At 32.4% G+C, this 27791-nt stretch overlaps 1 protein-coding gene across 2 annotated transcripts in view; it reads right to left on the reverse strand.

Moving 5' to 3' along the window:
• The window catches only part of LOC145295963 (uncharacterized), a 372355-nt gene that overhangs the window by 23023 nt on the left and 321541 nt on the right, over nt 1–27791 (reverse strand). For both annotated transcript variants that reach the window (XM_080141871.1, XM_080141870.1), the window contains exons 21-26: nt 18636–18791; nt 15971–16090; nt 15718–15813; nt 12260–12361; nt 9099–9231; nt 3855–3961 (exon numbers count right to left, since the gene is read on the reverse strand). In XM_080141871.1, the coding sequence (XP_079997997.1) occupies nt 3855–3961; nt 9099–9231; nt 12260–12361; nt 15718–15813; nt 15971–16090; nt 18636–18791 (714 nt within the window). The remainder of the gene's footprint in view (nt 1–3854; nt 3962–9098; nt 9232–12259; nt 12362–15717; nt 15814–15970; nt 16091–18635; nt 18792–27791) is intronic.

Genomic DNA, 27791 nt, shown 5'->3' on the forward strand with positions numbered 1-27791 from the left:
GTTATTAAAGTTTCATTTAAAAAAAAAAACAATAAAAAACAAGCAAAAATAATAAAATAAAACATAAGCAATAAAAAAGCAGAACAAAACAACAAATAAAAGATTAAAGAAAAGAAACCAAACCAAAATTTTAAAATCAAATTTGGGAGCTAAAATTATTTCTGAATTTTCATCTAGACCAAAAGAGTGGAGATAATAGTGTGCTTTTACATTTTTACAACATGGACCTGTGGAACAATGGTTAAAGATATTGATTAACAATCTGTTCTATGTGACAGCCTTCTTCAGGTTGACAAATTGACAGTTCAAACTATACTACAAGTGATAATAACTAAAAATAATGTAATAGATAATTAACACTTGTACGTTGTCATGGCTAACAGAATGAGAACAATCTGCCCTTGTGAATTAAATGGAAGGTCCAACTTTATATTCGATATAGGTTCTTCGATTTCAACTAGAATGTTCTCAAGTTTGAAAAGATACACCTGAAGAAGGTCAGACATTTCATTGACCGAAACGTGAAAATAACAACCAAGATAAAAATAATAATTGAAATAATCAAAACGCAGCAATGGTACTGGTTTTGTTTAGGATTTTGTATCATTAAAGGTTTCATTGTTTTTCTATGTTTAATTGCATATTAACCAACACACAGCAAATCACTTCCTGCATCAACTCAGTTATACAAATGGACACCTCATGCACAAGGGTGCGTGAAAGACACAGGAATACCTGGCTTGAGTGTGCATGAAGTGACTCGACTGCTTTCAACATCAATATATATATATATATATATATATATATATATATATATATATATATATATATATATATAAGGGTCATTCCAAAAGTAAAGCTTCCTATTTTTTTTAACTCAAAAAACTGAAGAGCTACAAACAGTGGTATTATTAAAACGAGCTACCTGTTATGCTCCAGAATTTATTTTCCTACGTAGTCACCACCATTCTCACTGCCCTTTTGCCAGGAATTCAATGACTCATTCTCTGCTACTGATACACATCCGTGACAGAGGTTGCTCTCTTAGAGTCTCACAATGTCAATATCTTCAACAGAGAGATGAAATTTTCAGTTTGTGAATACATCAGTTCAGTCATCATAAGAATGCAATTTGCAATTCTCTTTGATGCATTTGGGCAAAATAAAAAAAGAGGAAGTATTACCTTTGGAATGCTCCTCATTATATATATATATATATATATATATATATATATATATATATATATATATATATATATATCGATAGATAGATAGGTAGGTAGGTAGGTTCAAAATGAAACATCTTTTTCAGAAATAATTTATCTGGGAAAAAGGGGTTAAACTTTAATTCAAGCCAGAAATAAAAAAGGGGGAGGGTTAACTAAGCAAAATAAACTACATAAAAAAGTAATTTCTCTATCAGATTAAAAGAAAAACATATATAAGATTAACTTTTGGAGGATCCTAAAAATATCTTTTGACATTATTTCAAAATAATTTATTGCATAAATCATTTTTGTGTTTTTGTGATAAAAATACATGTGTAATATAATTAAAAAAACAACAATCATTATTTGATAAAAAAAAATGAGGCTGTCTTGTTTATAAGCTTACTGATGCATTATGGCTGAATATTAAACAAAAATTTTAAGGAAGCAAGTAATACAGACTTCAAAGTAAATTACAATTTTATTTTTTTTGGATAAAATTGATTGTTGGTCTTAAATTGTGTCTTTTAAACACAATTTAAGACCAACAATCAATTTTATCCAAAAAAGTTCTAAAATGACTATAATGCATTAGTGAGAAATATAAACAAGAATGGCCTCTCAGTCTCTGAAACAGTGAGAGTGATGTTCGTTTTCTTATTAAATTATATTACACGTGTGTGTGTGTGTGTGTGCATGTTTGTTTGTTTGTTTTATACAATGAACAGAGGTTTTAAAATAGTGTCCAAGCAGCATTTTTTTCTAGGATTCTTCTAAAGTTAATTAAAATCTTTCTAACATGGGAACATTCCAAACAATAAATTTAATATTGGAAAAGAACTTTCTGGTAAACCAAAAAGGTCTACTTTTTGTATTGGGTAATCCTCCCAAATGGCATTTATAGAATCATGAATAAAATTCACAAGCCTTTCTTCAATCTAACCATATTTGTTATAAATAAACTTGAGTCTATGCTTGTGTCCAACAGTAGAAGCCTTCTTCAGTTCAGAAGGGAGGAGGGAGAGAGTTTAGGGAGTATGAGACTATCATTAAAATGCCCCATGTGTCATTAAACAGTGATAAAAAAAGATAGACATTCTTGATTGAAATTTTGTGAACAAGTAAGACATAATGCTAGTAAAAATCACAAGCATACTTATCAATCAAAGGGGATAACCGAGCATAACAGAATTATTTGTCCTTCTCATCTGCTCAGTTTGTTTTTTCTTCTGTTTTGATTGCTTTTTTTCTTTTTTTTTTTTTTACAAAAGTGTCACCACATATCAAGGCCCTAAGGTCACTCAAGGATAAGGGTTAATGCATGTATGGTAATCATTGGGACAGTAGTGTAGTAATCGTTTGTGGTGAAGATTAGGTATAATTAGATTATTTACGAGGATGGTCCAATAAGAACTTGTTTATGTTGGACTTGAAGATAAGAATATTGTAGTCAGCTGGAAAGCAGACCAGTGAAACAGAGTTCCACACACAGGCAGTTCTATTAAAAGAAGCTTTGTTCATGGAATCCACATTTAGGTTTAGGAACCAACAGAGAGTGGGAGAAATTATTGACAGTGATCATGGAAATAATGAAAGAGCAGAGATAGGCTCACAATGACTCTTCTGTGGGAAAGAGGTTACAGAAAAGAGAAAAGGGCATATTTGTTTGTGTTTTGACGCTCAGGAATAAAGTCTCTCCATACCTTCGAACGGTTTTTGTAATACTTCTTTATTTAATGGTGTAAACTAAGTTTATTAGCAGCAAGTATGATTGAATTGCAGAAAGGATTGTGAATTTTATTACCGGTTTCATGGGTGGCATATTTTTTAGAAGGGGTAAGGAATTCATCACAGAAGGACATTATATAAACAACAATATGAAACGCATTTGGGATTAAATGCAAAAGACAGTTACATTTGGGTCAGGATAATAAACATGTCTTCTAAAAGCAAAATCTTCTAAAATGTGGATCAATTAGAATTTAAGAATCCTACCAAATGGGCGAAACAAAAAGAATAGCTTTTGGTTGACACTGATTGTCTCAGTCTAGAAGGGTTTCTCCTTCACTGACTGAAGACAAAAAAGATCAGTGTCTTAAATTTACAATTCTAACGTTTTTTTAATGCAAGGAAAATCCTGTCCGCCCCCAAAGTTTTTTATCCTACATAAAAAATATTTATCTCCCCACCCCTTTTTTAAAATAAAACATTAAAAAATAAATATTACTCGCCCACCTTTTCATCAAATAAAACTTTCCTGATAGCAGCTGTTGATCTTCTAATGAAAAACCAAATAATTTAGATTTTTTTCTTATTCAAAAAGTAAAATACCTGCCAAAAAAATAATAGAACTATTGAAATGTAAAATAATCATCCCTCGTCCATTTATTAAAAAGTTTTGTTTCAATAGTTTTAATAAAAAGTTTTGTAAACAGAAAAAAACGCATACTACATTAAAAATAAATCTTGTTTTTTTTTTATATTCATTTATAGATATCATGTACAGGTGCAAGGGTTAAGGTCAACCGATTTTGACCGAAAACTGTTCCTTTTGTTTTGACCATTTGGTGGGATCCTTTCATCCTAACTGATCTTCAAATGCAAAACAATAACCATTCCTTCACAGTAATCTTTCATTTGACTCACCTCAACACGCAGCGGCTTTCTAGCTTTGGGAGGAGGAATTGATTCTTTGACTGGCGGCGTCTCATTCTGTTCACCAGGTTTTTCAGCTGATGTTGCAACAGGGCTTTCTGAAATTAAATGATATACAAACCACTGTAATGCACCAAAACAATAACAGATTCATTCTTATGATGCACAATAGTCATAATAATAACAAAAAACACTATTTAAAATTTAAGTACTTTTTTTTTTTTTACTTATATTTATGTTTTTTTTTACTTACAAGTATGGTTTTTAATTTACAATTTAAGTATGTTTTTTTACTTACAAGTATGGTTTTTAATTTACAATTTAAGTATGTTCTTTTTAAAACTTATTTCTGCACATATATATATATATTTATTTCTACATACACATATTTTATTAAAAAAAATTAAAAAACGATTTGATTTGGGAATCTTAAGTAGGACGACCCCCAGTGTGTTTACAGTGAACGAGAACTCTAGCTTGGATTAGCATAGATCAATAAAAGGTACAGTGACGAGGATGACCACAGACCTCCCTCTCCAATTTTTGAGTGGCCTTGTGCCTAATTTTTTGTTTTGTGGAATTTATTTTGCAAAATAAAAAATATATGATTCAAAGTGTAGAATCTGTTATGATACTACACTTCATCTTTTCTGTCCTTATTCAGACTAAGGAAACTTTTATTTTTGTCTAAATTGTAGCATTTTTACCATTTTATTAACCATTCCCAAGGAGTTATAAGTTAATAATAATATTAGTATAAAAAAAAAAAAAAATCCTGTAAATGTTGACTCGATTAATTTTTTTAAAAGCATGAATATTATTAAAAAAAAAAAAATGTGTCTATATTCTGTCTGAAGTAATGCTGAAAAAGAATATATCAGGTTTATGTGTCTTGTGTAGTTTCTGACTTTTTAACTGAACAAACAGACAACTGTATTTTATATAACATTAAAGTGAAAGAGTGGGTTGGGCAATCAGAAAGACAGGATTGGTCAAACAAGGTGATATAATGTTAGAGAGAGGGTACTTTTTGAAATAGTAAGTTAAGACAGTTAGTGAATGCTAACATTGGTCTGTGGTCAGTTACATATAGGACACTTGTGACCTCATGGCTATCTGGAAAAAATAATAATTAATACTCCTAAGAACTTTAGATGCAACCAACCAGTCGATGATGGTTGGTAGAATTGACATGTATCCGAATCCCACTTATTGACCAATGGCATGAATGATAATGCATAAGCCACACCCTAAAAACACTCCTTAAAAAAAGCAATTACATTTTCATGCACGAAGAAGCTTCCAGTGAGATATTCACAAAAGGATGCAAAAATAGCAGTCATGTGACATGCGTATGATTACGTTCTCAGACCCAAATTGCTTTTCATACTTTTTTTTTTTTTTTTTTTTTACTAAAATGGCTGGGTGGGCGGATTACTGCTCATCAAAGCTCAAAGGCTGCTCAAGGATAAGGGTTAATAAGTGATAGATAGATGGTGAGACAACATCATGATGATCAGTAATGGTTGAACTTTGATAGGGTTTAATTATTTTAGAGGATGGCTCAACAAGAACTTATTGTCATTAGACTTGAAAACGACCATGATATAGTCATCTGGAAAGCAGCCCTATAGTATTGTGTTCCCCAGATGGACAGTTTTGGGAAAAAAACTTTGCTCGTGGAATTTTCGTTTAGTTTTAGGCAGAGATAGAGAGTAAGGGAAATTATTGACAGTTGTTGTAGTTAGATGAGTATTTGATCTAAAGTACATTCACTCTTTGATCTGATTGCCAAAGATAAACAACTCAAAATTTCAACATTACAGACACAGTAAAAATAGAGCCAGAAACGAGATAACTTACGGTTACTCTTTACTTCTCCCCTGCCATGAATGACTATTCTCAACTCGCACATGCGATCATATACACACTGTCACACACATAAACGCACTTAGAGAAAGCATATATACACATAATATGATTTTTAGAATATGATATTTTTGTTTTATCACAGGTATGTACATCACACAGATTTTTCTTTATTTTTGTTTTTTTAATATAGGTGAAATTCTGGACAAGAAGCAAAAGAATTATATATATATATATATATATATATATATATATATATATATATATATATTATTATTATGAATCATCATATAACGATTAGATCACTCTCTGACTGACGTAAATGAACATTTAAAATTAAAATGTTTAAAAATTCGACGTTATTTCACGTGGTTAATGGTAGCCGAATAGATTAGGTCTTCGCTAATCGAGCCAGAGATGTCTCGTGATGCGGGGTTCGAATCGTTCAACTGGTATTAATCGTGACACCCTGCACTGAAGATTTCTGAAAGGATGAAACACTAGTGTCTGTAGGTATTTAATTATTATAGTAAAAAAATAATTATGACAGACCCTTTAAGAAATTCGTTTCTTATCGTTGAGCACTTTCAGTTGAATTAAAGTCGGTCAATTTAGCTCTTATGCATAGATCATCGTATAACGATTAGATCACTCTCTGACTGACGTAAATGAACATTTAAAATTAAAATGTTTAAAAATTCGACGTTATTTCACGCGGTTAATGGTAGCCGAATGGATTAGGTCTCCGCTAATCGAGGGCCACTGTATCCCAGGATTCTACAGTATAAATCAACTGTTTTTATTTTTCCCTTCAACATTCATAATTTTATCCACTTTGAAGATTTAACAAATTTTAATTGTTAGCATAGATTTTAGCAATTACAAAGACACGGTCATCATACGTGATCCAAGCAAAGATCCAAATATTAATTCATATGAAAGCATGTTTTATATGATGTCGCAGCCAAAAGAGTGTCACTGGAAAGTTCACATATAGGCATTTTGGCACGATTTTCAGAACAAAAGTGCTTAAGACAAAGTAAGTTTATTCTCATTGATCTTTGTTCCAAATGACTAATCAGTGTGGTGGGGGAGACAGAGATTTAACCATATCTTATCAGTGCATTTTAAATTAACATCTTCACATATGTAATGGTTCTAATTGACTACAAACTTTTCTCTCTCACTCTCTCCTTTAGCCATCTGACATAAAATATCTATATATCTATAAAAGTGAACGTGTCTGTCTGTTTGTGAGTCTGTGTACATTTCCCTACGCAATAACTCTGTCAATTTTTAGTCTATAGACTCGAAATTTGAAATACCGGGTACTGAGATTTGGGAAAATCGATGTGACGGGTGTCAGCCAGAAATTTGGCTGTTAAGGGGTCAAATTTCAACGATTTGACCCTTAAGAACTCTACCAAACTCCTCCGACAATTTTGGGTCTAGACACTTGAAATTTTAGATATAGGTTCCTTGAACCTGGATCTAACTTAATAAAGTGATTTGAGCCCGAAACTATAAATTTTAAGGGGTCATAATAGGGGTCAAAGTTTTAAAAAATTAACTATTTTTTTTGTTTTTTTGCTTTTTTTGCACAGCATACACCTCCAAACACCCGAGCAACGCCGGGCACCCCTGCTAGTGTTTTTATAAATTCAAATCATATATAAATTTTATATATATGTTTTGATCCTGGCTTGAGGTAGTTGCCTGTCTAGCCGCACTGATGAGCTGTGATACAGTGAAACAGTACTGTATGTGGATGACTATATATGCTTCTTATCTTGAGTTGAGCATATTGGAAAGTGATACACGATATACCATTGGTGTATTAAGCGATGCTTTTTGTGTAAACAAATTGAGCTTAGATATTCGGGCAATGTCAAAAACATTGTTAAACAGCTGCTGATTAGCATAATGGTTCAAAGCCTTGACTGTCGTAGGTTTTGATCCTGGCTTGAGGTAGTTGCCTGTCTAGCCGCACTAATGAGCTGTGATACAGCGAAACAGTACTGTATGTGGATGACTATATATATATGTGTGTGTGTGTGCGTGTTCTGTTTGTCAACTATTTTTTCATTCAAAATTCATGTTTTTATCCATTCTGAACATCTATATATTTATAAAAATGAAAAAGTATATGTGTGTGTGTGTGTGTGTGTGTGTGTGTGTGTGTGTGTGTGTGTGTGTGTGTGCGTACATTTTCCTACCAAATAATTCTGTCAATTTTCAGTCTAGAGACTTGACTTGAGATTTGACATAAGGAATATTGAGATTTGACATAAGGAGTATTGAGATTTGGGAAAATCTTTTTAATCAGTTTTCGGCCAGAAATTTGGCTTGTCAAGGAGTCAAAGTTCAACGATTTGACCTTTGAAAACTCTACCAAACTCTTCTGCTAATTTTGGGTCAAAACACTTGAAATTTTAAATGTAGGTTACTTGGACATGGATCAAACTTTTTAATTTGATTTGAGCCACAAAAAATAAATGTTAAGGGGTCAAAATTGGGGTCAAAGTTTAAAAAAAATTTGACCTCTGCGGTCTCTACCAAATTACTCAGCAAATTTCTGGTCTAAACATTTGAAATTTTACATAAAGAGTATTTCAGAGATAGGGCAAGCTTTTTAATCAGTTTGGATCGAAAATTTGAGCTACCAAGGGATCAAAGTTCAAAAGATTTAACCATTGCAGTTTCTAGCAAACTACTTAGCCAATTTTGGGTCTATATATTTGAAATTTATACATAACGGGTATTCAGACATGCGGCAAGCATTTTAATCAGTTTTTTGGCAAAAATTTGACTGCCAAAAGGTCAAAGTTGAAAGAGTTGATCTTTGCAGATTCTACCAAATTCCTCCGCCAATTTTGTGTCTAAAAACTTTAAATTTTAGATGTAGGTAACTTGGACATGAGTAAAACTTTGTATTTTGATTTAAGATCAAAATAACCGATGTTAAGGGGTCAAAATTGGGATCAAAGTTAAAAAAAATTGACCTTTGGAGTCTCTACAAAATTACTAAGACAATTTTTGGTTTAAATATTTGAAATCTTATATAAAGTGTATTCACACGTAGGGCAAATTATGAATAGTACATAGGGCCCGAGCAAAGCCGGGTTGAACTGCTAGTTTATCACATTTTAATTGTTAGCACAGGTCTTGGCAATTTCAAAGGCACAGTCATTATATCCAATCTAAGCAAAATCCAAGTATTAATTCATCTGCAAAGCAGATTCAAGCTATGAAGAGGACAACAATCAGGCTGTTAGAAATGAGGTCTACATGTGGGGTTCACATAACGCTCCTAAGATGCATAATGAAAGAAAAAGATGTTCAACAACAGTTATTTAATATCTTAACCATTTTCGTTTTCTTCTTTGTCAGCTTCTGCTGCCTTTTTCTTCTTCATCATCTCAGCAAAAGGATCTACTCCACCAAACAGCGATACACCACCAATGGGCTTCTTAACAACTGGAGGGGCTGCAACTGGCTTCTATGTGAGAGAAAAAAATAAAGGAATTTGAAAAGTAGATACAACAAATCGATAAAAAACAGATAGAAAAAAATGGATAAAAATATAACCCTACAAGTAGCAAATTCTAATCCCTTCACTGTAGAGATCTCTAGATGCTCGGAAGCCTTTTACACTATAGTTTCTTCCATTGGACTGCTAAACTTAGGAATTCCTTCCTGGTTTCCTGCTTCACTGACTGTATTGATATGCAGAAGTGTAATTTGAACAGCCATTTCGCTGCTGAACTGCCTACATAGTGTCCCTATAGATATGGTCCCAAATAGTAACCTCTTACGTCCAAGTTGCACTGTGCAATGTTTGGGATGAATTTTTCTTCTGTATGGGACTCACTGAATGATGCATTATATCAATTATTTGCCTCAAAATAATCACAATTTGAAAACGTAGATTCCGTGAGCAAAGCTTCGTTCTTAGAAGTGCACGACTGTGGAACTCTCTTCTGTTTGCCTGTTTCCCACCTGACTACAACTTGGATGTCTTCAAGTCCAACATAAACAAATTCCTGATAAACTGCCCCCTTAAATAAGACACTTTATCAAATCTCCAATACTAACGATTCTACGATACTATCCCATTGATTACTGTACACGCAATAACCCTTATCCTCAAGTGGCTTCTGGGCTTTGATAAGTGGTGACTTCCATGTAAAAACAAAACTGAAACAAATTCCAGGTTTTTTATTATACTAGCCAGTTGGATCATCATTTGTTTTTATATTCATATAATTTTTTAACTTTAACACTGTTTATTAAAGCAGAAGCAGCCAGCACTAATCATTGCTGCAACTGCTTTTCAACAAATAGACATGGTCACAGTTTTTGGCAGTTATCACTCATTCTTTTTTTCTTTTTTTTCCCCCCCATTTTCTTACCAGTTTGTTCAAGTTGGGGATGGGACATCCTACCTGATGCCAGACATTCACCCGCTATTTCATATATTCCTAGCGAGAAATCTTTTTAAGATTCAAACTGTTCTTTTAAATGCAAATGTTTGAATCTCTTGTATTTTGTTCACCAGGTAGTTTTTGAAATTCCTTTTCATAAGTCTGATTGCTCCTATAATTATTGGAATGATCATGAGGTTATCTACTTTCAAGTAAATATATTCAATCTTTAATTATTCGCTATTCATTAATAAGCAAACCTAGATTATGACATGCAAAATCGTCAATAACTCTTATCAAAATTAAAGAGAGAGTCTATGTTATTTTTGATAATGGTGTGTTCTGTTGGTTTGAGACATGGTCCTGTGCAGTTCTAGGAGGTCCACCTTCCTAGGCTTTACTTTCTTATACTTTGAGAAGGGGTTAGTTTATTGCTAATCACTTGAGGTGCCCCTACTAGAGAATGCCAATGGGGCTGCCCAGTCATTTTTTGCAGGCTGGAGTGCTTTTCTTCTAGGGCACTGCCTTTTCAAATGTCACTTTTCTGACTTTCTGTCTAATCTTCCTGGCATAGGAAGAAAATAAACAAAACTCTAATGCACTCTTCTCTTGCTAAATTGGCAATGTTGTTATTTTGGCTGTAATGGTTCTTTTCAGTTCAGGAATAATCTGGGGATTATTTTGATATATATCATCTTTGAGATAACGCCATATATAAAATCAGGGATGGTTAAAATCCAGTGAATCTCAAATCTATTCAAAATTTCTGGGTCGGAATATATTCATCTAACATTAGATAGTTTTTGACCTTGCAGTAGTAGTTATTTTAGCTTCTTACATCAAGTAGCTTTTCTGGAGTGATTTCTATAATAAAAATAAAAATCACACCTACTGATGAAATAATCACCAAAGTGTCCCCCATATGATTGAATGGCGATAAAACAAAGAATGTTGGACATTCATGACTGAAACTTGATGGACAAGTCAGGCTAGGTTGAATTTTATTTGTACTAAATATTTTTTAGTAGCAAAAAGGATTGTGAATTTTACTAATGATTCCATAGATGGTACTTTTTTTGTCACTCTGCAATTACTTGAATATAAAAACATAATAATAGCCTCAAATTTATACAAAATTGGAGAGATATCATCTGCTTCAGTGATATTAACATTATTTTTTTCTAAACTCAAATAGTTTATAGTTTTAAAACAGTATTTGTTAGTTTTTATGTTTCTAAAACTTTCATTTGAAAATTTAGAAAATCAAACAATATTTTTATTAAATAACTGAAATCGTTTTGTTCTTTTTTTTTTTCTGAGACTTTTTGTTGTTAAAACAACTTATTCAAGAAAACTTAATATTTTTTTGTTCATTTTGTTGTTAATATTAACCTGAAGTGTTGGTTCCTCCTGAAGAGACAAAGGTACACATCCAATGTTGTTAACAATTGCTGCAAAGTCTGAATAAATGTGGGTTGCAAGGTTAGCGCAAATTTTCAAAGATGTGATCAAGTTTCTCTATTTTAAAACTTTATTTAATAAAATCCTTCTAAAAAATAATACATGAATATAGCTTGTCTTTTTACCAACTAATAAGAATCCCAGCCAGTCTAATGTCTATGGATAAAATTTAATGCAAATCTGAAATATTTGAATTGTCAAATGGGAGATTGTGCCTATATTATACTTTGTTTGACACCATTTAAGAAAAAAATTTTTTCAAAACACTTCAAAGAGACTGAAATTTGTAAAATATTTATTAACTGATGTCTAATAATTTATTGTTAAAATTTCACAAAAATTGTCAGAAGTATTTGAATATTCACAACGGGTATTTACCTCATATTTGACCTTTGTGTATAAGAGTAAATTAAACTAAATATAGCCGATATTAGCCACCCATATGCTTAGCAGCTATGTTGCAAATTTCATAATGATCGATTAATTAGTTTAGAAGTTAATTCTGTATATATAAACATATGTAACTTTAAATAGAGAGATTTAAAAAAAAATTTTTCATACATCACTGAAATGGGTGATTGGATAAAAAATTAAAAATACTCTTATTTTTTGAGGATCAAAATGAGAAATGGTTTAACTCACCGTCTCCTTAGAGACATCAGCATCTGCAGATTCATCTTCTGTAACCCCTTCAATATTTAGAGTCCTACTTGTGGCAGTAGTCGCCTGGTCAGACTCGGTTTTCTATAAAGATAAAAAAAATAATAATAATACAACAAGTAGAAGAATGATTCAGATTAAAACGAAATCTTTAAATAAATATTCATGATTTGGGGTCAAAAGGACAGTGAAAACAAATTATGAAAAGATTTAAAGGTAATTTATAGAAGGCAATACAATGCACAAGTGTAACAGATCGACACAAACTGAAGCAAATTTATATAACAGTGGAATGGTTTATGCAGATTCCACATTTTTATTAATACATGCATTTTTAATATATATATATATATATATATATATATATATATATATATATATGATATAAAATTTAAAATGAAAATACAACTTTTTAAAAATTAATTTTCAAATCTATTTCCATTTCTGCTGGAATACCTCTCACATTTGAATTAGAGTTGAACACACTTATGATGAAGGGAATATTTCTAAAATATCATATCATACCAAACTTCCATCAGACCATACTAATGTAAGTAAGAATATAACATGATCATATGATATAATAAAAGTAAATAAAAAGAAAACACACACATTGTATTAATAAAAAGGTGTAATTTGCATAACTCTAGTTTTTTTTCTCAGACATTGAAATTCCCTCCGTGTTTCTGGCTTTCCTGACTGTACTAACCTGCAGAAGTTTAAATGTAATGTGAACAGACATCTTGCTGCTCAACTCCCTATGGTACCCTTTTAGACACGATTCATTACATTCCCAATAGCAATATGCCATGTTTGAGAAGAAAAAGAGTTGCACCTCTTCATTTATAAATTATTTTTATTTACACACTAAACAATGCTTCAAGCAAACTACATTAACCTTTTTCTAAAAATATAATATCAAAATTCATGCATGCCTTTGTATTGATTTTATGGTGTTCCATATATAGCTTTGTATAATCCTCTTTTGCCTTTAGAATTTTGTCTAATCAGACATATAATGTAAATAATATTGAATTAAAAAAAAAAAAAAACTTAAAAATTTGCCTCGTTATTCAATATTCAGTTTTCCTTTCTTACAGCACATTATATTCCGCATCGTTAAAACCTTCTCATGAACTTGCACCTGCATATTTTTCCCTTTTTCAAGTCCCACAAATCAAATCTGGGCTTATACTTGATCTCTTATTCAAAACTACCGTGTTTGAACATATGGTTAAGTGTTAGTTTTACTCATTAAGAACTGCTTTTAAGTTTCACTGCTCACTCATTTTGCAACCAAATTTCAAACAATTTTTACAGTTCATAGGTCACTTCTCAGCTATATTTTGAAATAAAAATTTTCAATTTTTGTTCATTAAAACAAAAATTATAATAAAATTACTGGTGTTCAAAAGTCCTCAGAATTACTAAGGAATGTGAGAGACAGCTTCTTCTGATTGGCTGTTGGTTACCATTGCAACTTTTTCATTGCCTACATCTTCATAAATCATAGTGGGAATATCACTCACATGTCATTTTATTTGGATTATATAGAGAGAGTTAACAAAATTGATGCTCTTTGCTGTGTTAGGGCTGATAATCTTTTGCTTATGACATCACCTGTTAATTCAGTTTCTCTCTTTTTTGTCCCTTCTTTCTGTTTCTGATAAGAGATCAAGTGTAAGCCCAGAGTTGATTTCTGGGACTTGAAAAAGTGAAAAATATGCAGGTGCAAGTTCATGAGAATATTTAATTAATTACGTCTTTTATTTGATTTTTTTTTATTTAGTCAATTTATGAAGTTGGTAATAATTTTCTTATGGATTGTTGACAATATGTATGATATTGAACATAAAAAAGAAAATATTATTTCAAAGCAAAGCCTGGAAAAATCATGGATTACATAGAAAAATGCGAGAATGAAAAGTATTATGGTTAAGATTAAGCTTAGAAAAGTAAAAGGACTAGTTGTTAAAACTGGAAAAGAAAAGGATAAGATATTCTAGTAAAAAATATAATAAATTTATAATTTAAAATATTGTAGCATTAAGAATTTATATATAATGTTAAATTGAATTTTAAAAAATATTTACATACATATTTAGTAAAACCCATGTAGATGTTTGATTTGGTTGTTTTGTTTTATGACATGTCAACCATTTTTTAATTATTTAATGACAAATCTGATCATTTTGGAAGAAAGTTTTTATGCTTCAAGTTATTTATATTTGCAAATATTTATTAATGGTGTTTAGTCTGGTTGCTTTGTTTTACGGCATATCAACCCTTTTTTGGACTATTTAATGCTGAATATGATAATTTTGGAAGAAAAATTTTATGCTCTAAGTATTTTACATCGTCAAATATTTATTCATGGTATTTATTTCGATTGTTTTGTAGAGAAAAGTTGGTTTTGTTTTTGGCTGATTGAGTTTTGGAAAGGGAAAGAAAAACAAACAATGAAATCAATGTTTGGTGCATTTAAGTCAGGAAGCCAATATCTTCAGACTGCCCTATCTAGTAGTACCAAATCACTTGATATAATTTTTTGTTTAGCGAAACTAATCTGCAATGATACAGCGAAAGAGTCAGCCTGTGTGTGACACCCTAACTTCATCGGTAGAGCACTTTAAGCAATTTGCGATAGTGTGGCTGATGGCTCAACTGTTACAATGCTTGATTAGTGAGAGATCGTTCTAATTTTGAGTCGGTTTGACAGCACACATCCATGTTTAGCCATACTGAAGATGTAGTGTGTGAAATGACAAAAGATTTTAAAATCAAAACATCATCAGCAGTTTATTGGTTTGTTTGTTTTTGTTGCTAGGATCAGATGTTATTTTTGCTTTTGTTGTTGTTGTTGTTGTTAAGCTAGTTGGAATTCTGCATAGGGCTCATAAAAAACGTGCCTCATGATTTTCTGGTCTGCATGAAGCCTTTCTTGTGGGTCGCAGCAATGTTCCATTCAAATTCTCCTTTACCCCATAAATGGTGAGTTAATAAAATAATTAATTTTTCCCCTCTGCAATTGACCAGTGAATTGCGTTATAGTATATTTGTCTTATCGTTTCTTGGTCTTATTTTATTTATTTATTTTTTTAATTTTCTTATTATTTTGTCCTAGCTGGAGACGGAGCAGCCTACTGGATACTAGATATTCACCTTATACATTCTAACTTAGAGATGTTTTTAAGATTCTAACCTTTAAGTGCACGTGTTTGAATCTCTCTTGCACTTGGTTCACCGAGTATATTTGCCAGGTAGTTTTTAAAATTCTTTTTCATTAGTCCGATTGCTCCTATGATTACTAGAATGATAGTGATCTTCCTAAGATTCCAATTTTTTTTCATCTCATATATAAGATCTTCATGTGCATGTGTACTGTCAAGGTTTACACTGTACATTTATATGAATACGAAAGTGTAAGAGTGAGAAATTACCATTGGTTCAGATGTCTTGGTTGCACTATCTCCAAACAAGTCTGTCGCAGTGTCAGCTGATTTGGATGTTGTCGGTACTGGTACAGGAGACTTTTTCTTAAAAGAAAATTTTTTAAGTTAAAAAAAAAAAGTGTAAAAACTTGTTTACATAGCTAATAAGCAATCAAGTCAAAACCTTGAATTATTATAAAACGAAAAATAAAATAATAAGAAAAAGAATTTGTATAGAGTATTTATATTAGAGTCTTCTTACCTTCTTGGATGCCAATGGCCCTTCGGAACTAAACAAATCAACGGATGGATTCTCTTCAGGTGTTCCAAACAAGACATCTTCATCCTCAAACACCGACTTTGTTCTTTGTTTTATCTGTAACTTTATTAAAAATAGACATGCTTATGTATTATACTGGTCTTTGTTGTTGTTCCTATTTATTTACCTCCCCATGAGGGCAAAGTTAGACACAAGGTCGATTTTAATGTGAGGAATAAAAAGGGTATGCTAGATTGAAACAAAAATAATAATTGCCTTGGTCTAGAAGGACTTCTTTTTCGGTGACTGAGGATAGAATAGACTAAGTATAGCATCAAAATAAATACTACACTTTGCTCCTAGCCAAAAGGCCAAAGATGTAAACAAAAGACTTGTTTAGTCTACGGGGCTGGAGATAAATTACATAACCTTTCTTAAAATATTATGGTCGTTAATTTTTGTAACGTTGTATGTTACATGGTTACAAAGACCTGACACTGTGCACAAAAATCTCGCAAAGAAACTAAAATGGAAAGAAATTTGAGTCAGCTTTTTTTTTAGTTTTAACAAAAGACATTTATTAATGGTACTTTCCAAACCATGCCTACATCTTGGTTTTACAAGTCTCGTCATTCGCTATATAATTAACAAAACTCTGCCATATCAAACAAGCTCTTTTCCTCCTTCTATGTCAACACGTCTGCTTATCCTGTCGCCTTGCGGGTTTCAAATTTCTCATGCTGGCCAGTCTTCATCCTCCAGTCCTGCTACACGGATTTTAAAAAATCTTTCTTGATGGTATGTGCTTCGCCCTACTGTCGCTTCCCATGTGGTTCCTTTTTTTACTCCCTGCCTTTTTTTTTCCTTCTCTCCCTCCGCTGTAATGTCACCTCATGCCATGGCTTGATCATTTGCATACATGTCATGCCGTTGCTGCTATAGACGCGTCGCCAGCACTGTTACATTTTCAAGGAAAGTAATTTAAATGTAAATAAATATAGTTTAGCTAACGAGAAAGAAAGATATATCGATGAGGCATACAAGTCTCTAAAGAGGGAAGGAGATGGAAGTGGCTTCACTCTTATCACCTTTTTTTTTTTTTTCATTTTATTGCTTTTAAATTCAATAATTTTCTTGATTTCAATATGACAAATATTTTACTCCGGTCTTTTCTTTATGAGTACTAATTTGATTTTCAACAAGTTGCCATCCATTAAAACATGCACACATGTGAATGCATCATCTTTCAGGCAAATTGATTTCTTCTTTCTTTTTATTTCTTTACAGTCTTATTTAAAAGATAAATAAATGTGTAACAAAGTTGCCAAAATGCTAATATTTATTTATATGAATAAATGCAGAAGATTTTGTCTCCTGTTTGCAAGAAACTTATGAATGAAATGTTTATTATTTAAAAATGCTTATTTCAAAAAACAAACTTTGCTTGGTTTGATTTGGTTGTTTTACAGCATTACAAGTCTCTTCATTCACCATCTAATTAATCAAACATGCACTTTTTCTCCTTCTATGTCAACACGTCTGCTTATCCTGTTTTCAGATTATTTAATGCTGAATCCAGTTATTTTAAAAATAGTATTCATGTTGCATCCAGTTATTTTGTAGAAGGTTTTTATTCTTCAAGTTTTTTGTATTTTCAATCGTTAATTTGTAGTGTTCGGTTTGGTTGTTTTATAGTGGATTTTATCGTTTTTGTTCCCTGCATGCAGAACATGAATGAGTTTTGCAATCGGAGAGGGAAAAGAGTTACAGTATTAATGTTTGGTACATTTTAAGTTAGGAAACCAGTCAGAAAGTGGCGAGGGGATAGAAAGAGAAAAGGGAAATGGGAAGAAGGAAAAGGAGGGAAAAGGTGGGTTGTTGTTTTGGTTTTTGGTTTTGCAGAACATAACTAAGTTTTGTAAAAGGAAATAGAAAAACAAAATGCATCAATGTTAGGTGTATTTCGTCTCAGGAAGTCAATATCTTCAGACGGCCTGATCTGGTAGCACCAGACGAACTTTGTGAAGTGATAGAAAGCAGGCAAAGGTAGGTAGTAAAATGATAAAAATAGATAATACAAACAATATTCAAGAAACCTAATGCATCATTGATTGTTAAGTAAAATCTAAAATTTTCAATGGTTCTTATCTTGAATTCTCTCACATTAAAAAACAAAAATAAAGAAAAATCTGTGTGATGTATGCATCCATGATGAAACAAAAACATATTCCAAAAATTATATAAATTGATCAAGTAGTTTTATTTGTATAAAAAAAGAAACATTTTTAAGCGATTAATGGAAATTCGTAGGCATTACAATAAAAATCTCACAAGTTTGAATTATTGTGGAGCTATCTCCCTTTGCTTTATGAGAATGTTTTCAAAATGGTGGGAAAAACAATTGTCCCTCAGTCATTCATAAGATTTGATTTTCTTATTTAAAAATAAAACTACTTGATCAATTTATCTGATTTTTAGAATATGATATTTTTGTTTCATCACAGGTACGTACACCATAGAGATTTTTCTTTATTTTTGTTTTTAATATAGGAGGAATTCTGGACAATAATCTTTTCAATTTTCTAGTTACCAACTTTCCTTTTTTCTGGTAAAATTTTTCTATGTAATTTTTTTTTTATCTTGAAAATATTGCAGAATCGATACTTACTTCTGGTTTTGGTGCTGTAGGGGTCACACCGGCAGCAGGTTTGGATAATGGACTAAAAAGGGCATCTGCATTTTCATCCTCTTCATCGTCATCAAACAACGATAGTGTACTTTGCCTGGGTGAGGGCTTTGTTGGGTCTGCCTTCTTCGGCTCTTCCTATCAATAGAGAAAAAATTTATTATTAATACAGGTCAGATAAAAAAAAAAAAGATGGTTTGTACCATTTTTTGTTTTTAAATGAATTATTATATATTGTAATAAGATGTTATGTAAAGTATCTTCGACATCAAAGCTAATTTGTGGCGATTTCTCACAAATAAATTAAACTAAACACATATACACAAGTGAATATTTGTGTGTATGCGTGTGTGTGAGGAGGGCGGTAGTATTTGTTTTGTTGTCACAAAACGAATCAAAATGTCAGAATATCAAAGCCTAATAGTTCTGTGTAAAATTCCTGGCCATAAAATAGATCCTAAGTATAAAAGCAAAAAGGTAGAAAAAAAAAAGATAATTTTAGTTAGAATAATAACATAATAATATAAACACATAGAAATAGAATAGATAATTAATCATGCTCTATGCAACAAAAATTAAAATGTAGTAGTGCCCCTACACTCTGGTAGTGATTCACCTTTTAGGTGAATTCATATGGTCCTCTTAGGCAAAGTGATATAAAAGAGATACTATTTCTTTTTAAAATTTGACCACTGGAGAGTACAAGTCTCTTTGTTTGTCATTGGTCTATCCTGGTTGGTTAATTAATTGCATTAGCAGTTATTCTTTAGTCCTTAAAGGTAACAAGGTATTTATCTCCTCCCCCCCCATCATGGCGGATGATGCGACACAAGGGTTACAGAGTGGGATTTGAAAATCCAGCACCTTACAGGAAGAACGCTCCTGCTTGCAAAACTGCCTGTGCAGCCCTGTCAGTAACCCCCCCCCCGCTCACCTGGCAGGTAATTAGCTATAAACTATCCCCTTCTCAAAGAGAAAAGGTAAAGCCTTGGAGGGTGGAACTTCTAGAACTGCACAGGACCAGACACATATCTTAGTCAACATGAAACGAGCTATCTCAACAATGGCCAACAAGGTAAGAAGCTAAAACCTTTTGTTTATTCAATAGAAATATATTTAGCATTTTACTTGTATATTTTGTCAGTCACATTTCTCATTCTCCGTAGTCTTAAGAAAACTTTTGCGTCTCAGATGTATCGCGTGTCATTGTCATAGCTATTTACTTTTGTCTCTTTCTTTATTGCTGTGGTGCGTCCATCCTATAATGAACTCTTTCACTTATCATAAAGTAATGTATTTTGCCGATTAGCACAGGTTATGCTCGAGTTGCACTCATAGTGGTTGAACTGACATATCTCAACACTCTTTTTTGTATTTACTTTTATGTTCAATATATTTTATTTTTGCTACTTTTATCGAATTGGGATTTTCTGCTGGATCCTTATGTTAACTTTGGTCAAAATCGCCTGTTCCTTTTTTCATCAAATTATTTCGATTATTGATTAGGGATACTTATCAAAGACATTTAGATACAAAACCTAAGAACACTGCCAGGTATCTTTGCATGAAATTTCATAAAATTCGGCCCACTCGTTTTCAAGTCCATAAAGAATGAACTCACCCACACACAAAGTTCCTTTCATATAATAGTAGAAATGATATTGAAATTTCTCCAAATTAGAAACTGCCAGTTTTATACAAAGGAAGCAAAGACAAGATGAAAACCCTTTGTGAAAATTCACTTATACTCAATTTTGTGAAATTTTAACAATATGTATTAGACATCAATTAATAATTTCCAAATTTCAGCTTTTTTGGAGTATTTTAAAGAGTTTTTACAGAGTATAATATGAGGCCCCTTCTCTCCGATTTGAAAATTTAAATACATCAGATTTGCATTGAATTTGGTCCATAATCATTAGACACCAAATAATCAAGATTACCTGGATTTTAATTTCTTCTTAGACCTCTCAAAGTTAGAATCAAAATCATGTAATGGATTTTGATCAAAATCGGAATAAATATTCTAGACATAAGGTTTAGAAGCATTTTAATCTTCATAAAGGGGGAAAGTGGTACAGAACTGCTGGAAAACCGCCTCTGTGGTACCAGTCTTCAAGAATTCTGGTGAAAGAACTGACCCACTAAATTATCGCCCCATTAGTCTCCTCCCGCTTTTCGCCAAAATATTTGAGTCCTTAGTTAATCAAGCCCTAGTCCAGCACCTAACAGCTGCTAAACTCCTGACTGACAAACAATATGGATTCAGGCAAGCCTGTTCAACAGCAGATATCTTAACTGTAGTTTCTGAACGTATATACCGTTCATTGGACAAAACAGGGGAGGGTTGAGCGGTGGCCCTTGATATATCTAAGGCTTTTGACAGGGTATGGCACGATGGTCTTCTAAGGAAAATTAGATCATATGGAATAACTGGAAGAATTCATAATGTAATTAAATCCTTCTTAAGTAATAGAAAAATCAAAGTTGTCCTCAATGGTCGTACATCTAAACAATATGACATAAATGCGGGAGTACCTCAGGGGTCTATCCTTGGACCTCTATTATTCCTGATATTCATAAATGACCTCCCTGATAAAATTGTTTCGGAGATGGGTATATTTGCCGATGACACCACTCTCTATAACAGATATGAGGGGAAAACAAATGAACACATATCCAAGGAAATGGCAGAAACACTAGAGGATGACCTCCAATCTGTAGTGGAATGGGGACAAAAATGGTTGGTCTCATTCAATGCTGCTAAGACTAAGCTTGTTTCCTTCAACAACTACAAGAAACCTTCTCTACCACCAATAGCAATGGCCAAGAACACATTGCCCGAAAGTACTTCTTTTAAACTCCTCGGCCTAACGTTTACAGGGAATATGAACTGGAATAGATACATTGAGAGCCAAGGCTGCTGCAAGGAAGGTTGGCTCCCTCTACTGTGCTAGAAAACTACTTACGCCTGACAGTATCCTATACCTCTATAAGGCCACCATTCGCCCATGTATGGAGTACTGTTGTCACATCTGGGCTGGTGCATCTGCTGCTTGTCTCTCGCTCCTAGACAGGGTTCAAAAGAGAGTCGCCAACCTGATAGGTCCTGAACTGTCATCTAGGCTTCAGCTTCTGTCCCATCGACGAGATGTTGCATCCCTCTGCCTGTTCTACAAATACTTTAATGGTGAATGCTCTGACGAACTGCAAACACTTGTACCTCCCCGACGTAACTACCCCCGACAAACCCGACAAGCTACTAAGTCTCATCCCTTTACAGTAGAGATTCCTAGGTGCAAGAAAGCCTTTTACTCCAATAGTTTCTTCACCAGAACTGCTAGACTTTTGAACTCCCTTCCGGGATTCTGCTTTCCAAACTGCAATGATATGCAAAAGTTCAAGTGTAATGTTAACAAACATCTTTCTACTCATCTCCCTTCATAATGACCCCGCTAATTAAGTCCCTGATAGTAGCCCCCTGCTTCAAAGTGGCACTGTGCCTTGTTTGGGGTGAAAATTGAATCAACAAAAAAAATAAAAAAACTGTTCTGTTCGGGAGAAAGGGGGTAATTTTATCCATCGCAAGACAAATATTCGTCTTGCTGGATACATTAAATAAACTGTTTCATTTTGATATTTTTTTTTTAAAAGTTTTTTTTTAATTCGGGAAAAGGTTAAATATAAAATTCAGACATTTACGTGTACCAATGTTTGCCGCTTAATGACCGGAAAACTGGGTTGAAGAATTATAATTCTTGTAATAATTTTTGACAATTAACACAACTTTTGTTAGTTTCCGTTCGAGTAGCTTTGGCATTTGTTTCAATTATGCTTATTTGTTTGAGCAGAGCTCGGCCTGTAATGTAATCATTTATTCATCAAACTAAAATAATCGCTTTACGTTGTATATAATTATTGTGTTGTTATCAAGATGAAGTTAATTTAACCGAGGGCACGAAAGAACTACTGTGTCAATAAAATTAGTCCAGAGAATTAATCTTACAGAAAAAATGCTTTAACCGATTAAAACTGACTACCACTTAAATGATTTGCGATAAGCTGAAGTAGCTATGAACACATAACGAGAACACAGTCATTAACTCTAAAACAAACAAACAAACAAACAAAAACACACACACACACACACAAGAATGAATGCTGCCTAAAGATAAAATTTTCAGTATTCTCAATGTCTTTCATTTTGACTAATTTTATTCATTTCGTTTCATTTTTTGAAAAAGAGCAGAGAACTGCCTGAAATATCAAAAAAAAAAACAAAAAAAAAAACAAACTCAACAATAACATCGTTTTTATGCTTCCAGTCCCAGGCCGCTAGTCTCAACTGATTTAAAAAACCATTTGAAACAAGCTGAGACTAGAGGCATAATGATGCTGAATTTTTTTGGGAAAAATCATAGCTGTAATATATATGTACATATATAGCTAATAATGTCTGTATAAATAAAGAAAATTATACACTTGTTATTGAGCACCATTTTATAAACATCAGTCTTTCATTGAATTAACATCTAGAAAATCAAAGCAATACAATCGTTATATATATATATATATATATATATATATATATATACAGTATCGGCCATAATATAAGGAACGGAAAAAAAAATTACAATTATTCATGTATATTTCAAAAATTATAGCATGGATTTATCTGAAATACTCAGAATAAACAAATAGAACCAATGTGTATAAACTATTACCAAAAAAAAAAAAAAAAAAAAAAAAAAAATTACAATTCAATATTGAGAAATATTTTAGTTTTAAATTATATCTGTGGATTTATCCTGGCCAAAAGTTAAGGAACGAAATAGAAACTTTGTTTTTTTAATGCAAATATTTTAAAAAATAAATTCATTCAATATTTAGTGAACATCCCTTTATTCTTTATACTGCATCTTCGACCACAAGACTGGATTAGTTTCTTGCAAAATTCAGGATTTATCTTTTCCCACTCTTCCTTCAATAAATCCCACAAATGATTTTGATTTTGGGGATTCCTCGTCTGTGCTCTTTCTCCAATCATTTTCTATCGGATTCAGATCCGGACTCTGCGCTGGCCAGTCCATTACTCTTATTTCTTCTTCCTCGAGGTAACTTATCACTTTTTTAGCTTTATGGCAAGGGGGGGTTATCTTGCATAAAAATGTTTGGCTGATTAGGTGAAAGGCGTAAGCTCTCAATGACATGTTGTTGAAGGAGCTGCTTATAAGTCTCCGCATTAACCCTACCATAGATTCGAACTAGAGGGCCAACTCCTTCCGAGGATATCATACCCGACACCATTACACTTCCCCCTCCGAATTTAAGTGTCTTTTTAACACATTTGGAGGATAATCGTTCACCTGCTTTATGCCGTACATGCTTCTTTCTATCAGATCCAAACAAATTGAACTTGGATTCATCGCTGAAGTGAACCATAGCCCATTGTTCATCAGTCCAGACGACATGCTCATGGGCAAACTTCAAACGGCTATTTTTGTTCTTCTTGGAGATCAAGGGTTTAGATACTGGCACCCTGGCATGCAATCCGGCAGCTGCTAACCGTCGAGAAAGTTTTTCTAGATATATTTTTCCCAGTCTGTTCATTAAAATCACGAGAAATTGATGTTGCGGATTTGAATCGGTCACTAAGAGCCTGCCTTACCATAATCCTATCTTCTCTTTGAGACGTTTTAGGGGGTCTGCCGGTTTTAAGGGATACTTCTAATGTATTTTTATTCTTATATCGAGCTATCACACGATGAACAACACTTTTTGATCTTCGAACGATATTAGAAATTGTTGAAATTGATTTCTTTTCTTTGTAATTGTCTAAAATTAATTTTTTTTCTTGGAGAGACAGAGTTTTGCGAGTCGGTGACGCCATTTTCCTTTGTTGTGCTTATCAGCAGTTCCAATATTAAAAACTAGCTATTTTTATTTAAAGTTTTGTCTCTTAAAAATAAATTTTCTATTTCGTTCCTTAACTTTTTGGCCAGGATAAATCCACAGATATAATTTTAAACTAAAATATTTCTCAATATTGAATCGTAATTTTTTTTTTTTTTTTTTTTGGTAGTAGTTTATACACATTGGTCCTATTTGTTTATTCTGAGTATTTCAGAAAAATCCATGCACTAATTTTTTAAACATACATGAATAATTGTAAATTTTTTTCCGTTCCTTATATTATGGCCGATACTGTATATGTATTATATAAGAGAGTATTTATATAATATTTTAAAATCAATATTAACAATTATTTTTATACCTACAAACACTAGTGTTTCATGCTTATACAATCATCCGTGTAGGAATTGATAATTATTGCTGGTAGGGAAACTGAAACCCAATCACAAAGCCTCCCATGAGTTTGTAGGCTAACATCTTTCTCCCAGGCCATCGACAATCAACATATAGTCTTCAAAATGTCAATCTATTTGAAAATTTGAATAACCTCAAAACACTATTTCTAATAACATTTTTATGCTACCCCCCCCAAAAAAAAGGAATAAAAATAAAACTTTTAATGCTTAATTTTTATTGCACCATCTTGTACTTTATCATCTTGTTTTAGCTTTACCGACATCTTTGTAGTGAAAATTGTAGTGTGCATGATTAGCGCGGGTGTCATTCGCTTAAGAAAAGAAAGAGAAAAAATCTTAAACTTGAAACCTCACCGACACGAGACAAAAACATGTCATGCAAATTGAGATACAGTCGGGTTTGACAATATAAAAAGCCAGCATTTCTTCAGTTGAAACGATTCTTTTTTGTCGGCTCGACGTCGGTACGGTGTACTTTGCAATCTGGTATCAGTTGGAGAAAGCTTGTTTGCGATAACGTCGAAAATGGAACAGATTTTTGTTATGTGTGTTTCGACGCGGCGAACTTGGCGATCTGAAAATCATTCTTCTTTTTCTTTAACTCAAACATTCAATGATTAGAATCTAAATGTATACAACACAAGAAGGTGTTAGAATTAGTATTCTTATGGCATTATCCTTATTTTCTTGTCGCAGTTCTTAAGAAAGGAAGTTTTCAGAAGAAAACCACGAATAGGTGATCAATTTATTTATTATTCAATTATTTATATATAAAAAAAACTTTGAGAATAACTTTAAGAATAACTTTGGAAAATGTGATGCAATCATTTGTGATTTGTTTTCAGAAAAGTTCGGCAAGTACAGGACATTAGGCTGAATAACATATTTTTAATATATATTGATATATTGTTCATTATTTTGTTATTTTGTTATACAGTTTAGATATTATTAAAATTTTGAAACAGATGATTTTTTTGTAAGATTGTTCTATTAAAAGTATTTATGAGTTTGTTCGTATGCAAACAGAAACGTGATTGGTTAACAGAAAAGGGGTAAGTAGAGTACACATTACAAATGCAGTAGCTTTTACAGCATTAATTCCCGTGTTCGAATCTCATGGAAGTCTAAAGGACTTTTTTCCTATTTTTTTTTTTTTTTTGATACATGTTTTATAAAATTAAAGAAATTAACATTACATAATAACAACAACAAAATTTTTTTAAAAACTAATTATTCAATTTTAAAACAAAATCTTTTTTATCCACAAAGAAATAAATGAAGAGTATTTGTCATTCGTTCAAAGTAAATTATTTTTCGCTAAAAACATAATTTCTAATATTTATTGGCAATAAAAACAATAAACACATTTATTGTAGTTACTTACCCTCTCACGCAAATCCTAAGTATTTATTTTTCCAGAAAATTGCATAATATTTTTCTTCATACTACCTATAAAATAGTAGAATCTAAATAAATCGACATAACTAGTATTGTACCAACACGGCTCAAGGACTGGGGATAAACTAGTATTAGCACATGGACACATTGATTTTTATACATAAAGTAAATTTCACAGTGCATAAAGATTATTTGATACTGAAGATATTCATAATTGTACCCTATTTGCAAAAGAGGGGAGATATAACATATGAAAAATATTTGGAATAATTTCAGATCATTTGAAACGATAGCAGCAAGTTTTAGTCTCCCCTCCATCACAGTCGGAGGTTTTGGGGATATATATCTGTGAAAGTGTCTGTCTGTGTACATTTCCCTACGCAATAACTGTCAATTTTCAGTCTACAGACTCGAAATTTGATATACAGGGTACTGAGATTTGGGAAAATTTTTGTAATCCATTTTCGGCCAGAAATTTGGCTGTTAAGGGGTCAAAGTTCAACGATTTGACCTTTGAGAATTCTACCAAACTCCTCCGCCAATTTTGGGTATAAACAATCGAAATTTTAGATATAGGTTCCTTGGACATGGATCTAACTTAATAACTTGATTTGAGCCCAAAACAATAAATGTTAAGGGGTCATAATAAGGGTCAAAGTTAAAAAAAAAAAAATTGACCTCTGTGGTCTCTACCAAATTACTCAGACAATTTCTGGTCTAAACATTTGAAATTTTACATAAAGGGTATTCAGAGATAGGGCAAGCTTTTTAATTGGTTTGGGTCGAAAATTTGAGTTACCAATATATAAATGTATGCATGTATGTTTGCATGTCTTTAAAACTTTCGACAGAGGCAACGAATTTTCACAAGATCAGTATCGTTTTGAAGCTCGACCCTTCAGATGACGAATACTGAAAAATTGGCTAAAAACTAATTTCTTCACCCTCAACTGGGTACTTTTCTACAGGGAGGGTCGTTTTTTTTCGCCAATATTTTCGAAAGTCATCCCCTCTTTTCGATTGTCTAACCTTAATTTAAACCTACGTCACTTCCGGATTGCCGGTGGTCGTAACAGCAAAGACGTCACGTTTTTTTCCCGTTCTTTTTCTTCTTCGCGGTACGAGCACGAGCCTGCCTTCCTACTACCACTTTTTTTTTTTTTTTTTGCTCAACACACACCTCCAAACACCCGGGCAACGCCGGGCACCCAGGTTAGTATATATATATATACATACACACACACGTTATATAATGGTGAGAATTACACACACACACACACGTGAAGTTGTCTGATAAGTGTTATTATACATGAATGGAGATTGGCTTAGAATGATAAAGTCAGAATTGATTTTCTATTTAACCGTTTAAATGTTTTCAAATTTTGAAGAGTCACAAAGTAATCAAATTAAT

The sequence above is a fragment of the Euprymna scolopes genome, chromosome 16 (assembly GCF_053919585.1).
Source record: "Euprymna scolopes isolate OS-2025 chromosome 16, ASM5391958v1, whole genome shotgun sequence".
Classification (NCBI taxonomy): Eukaryota; Metazoa; Mollusca; class Cephalopoda; order Sepiida; family Sepiolidae; genus Euprymna; species Euprymna scolopes.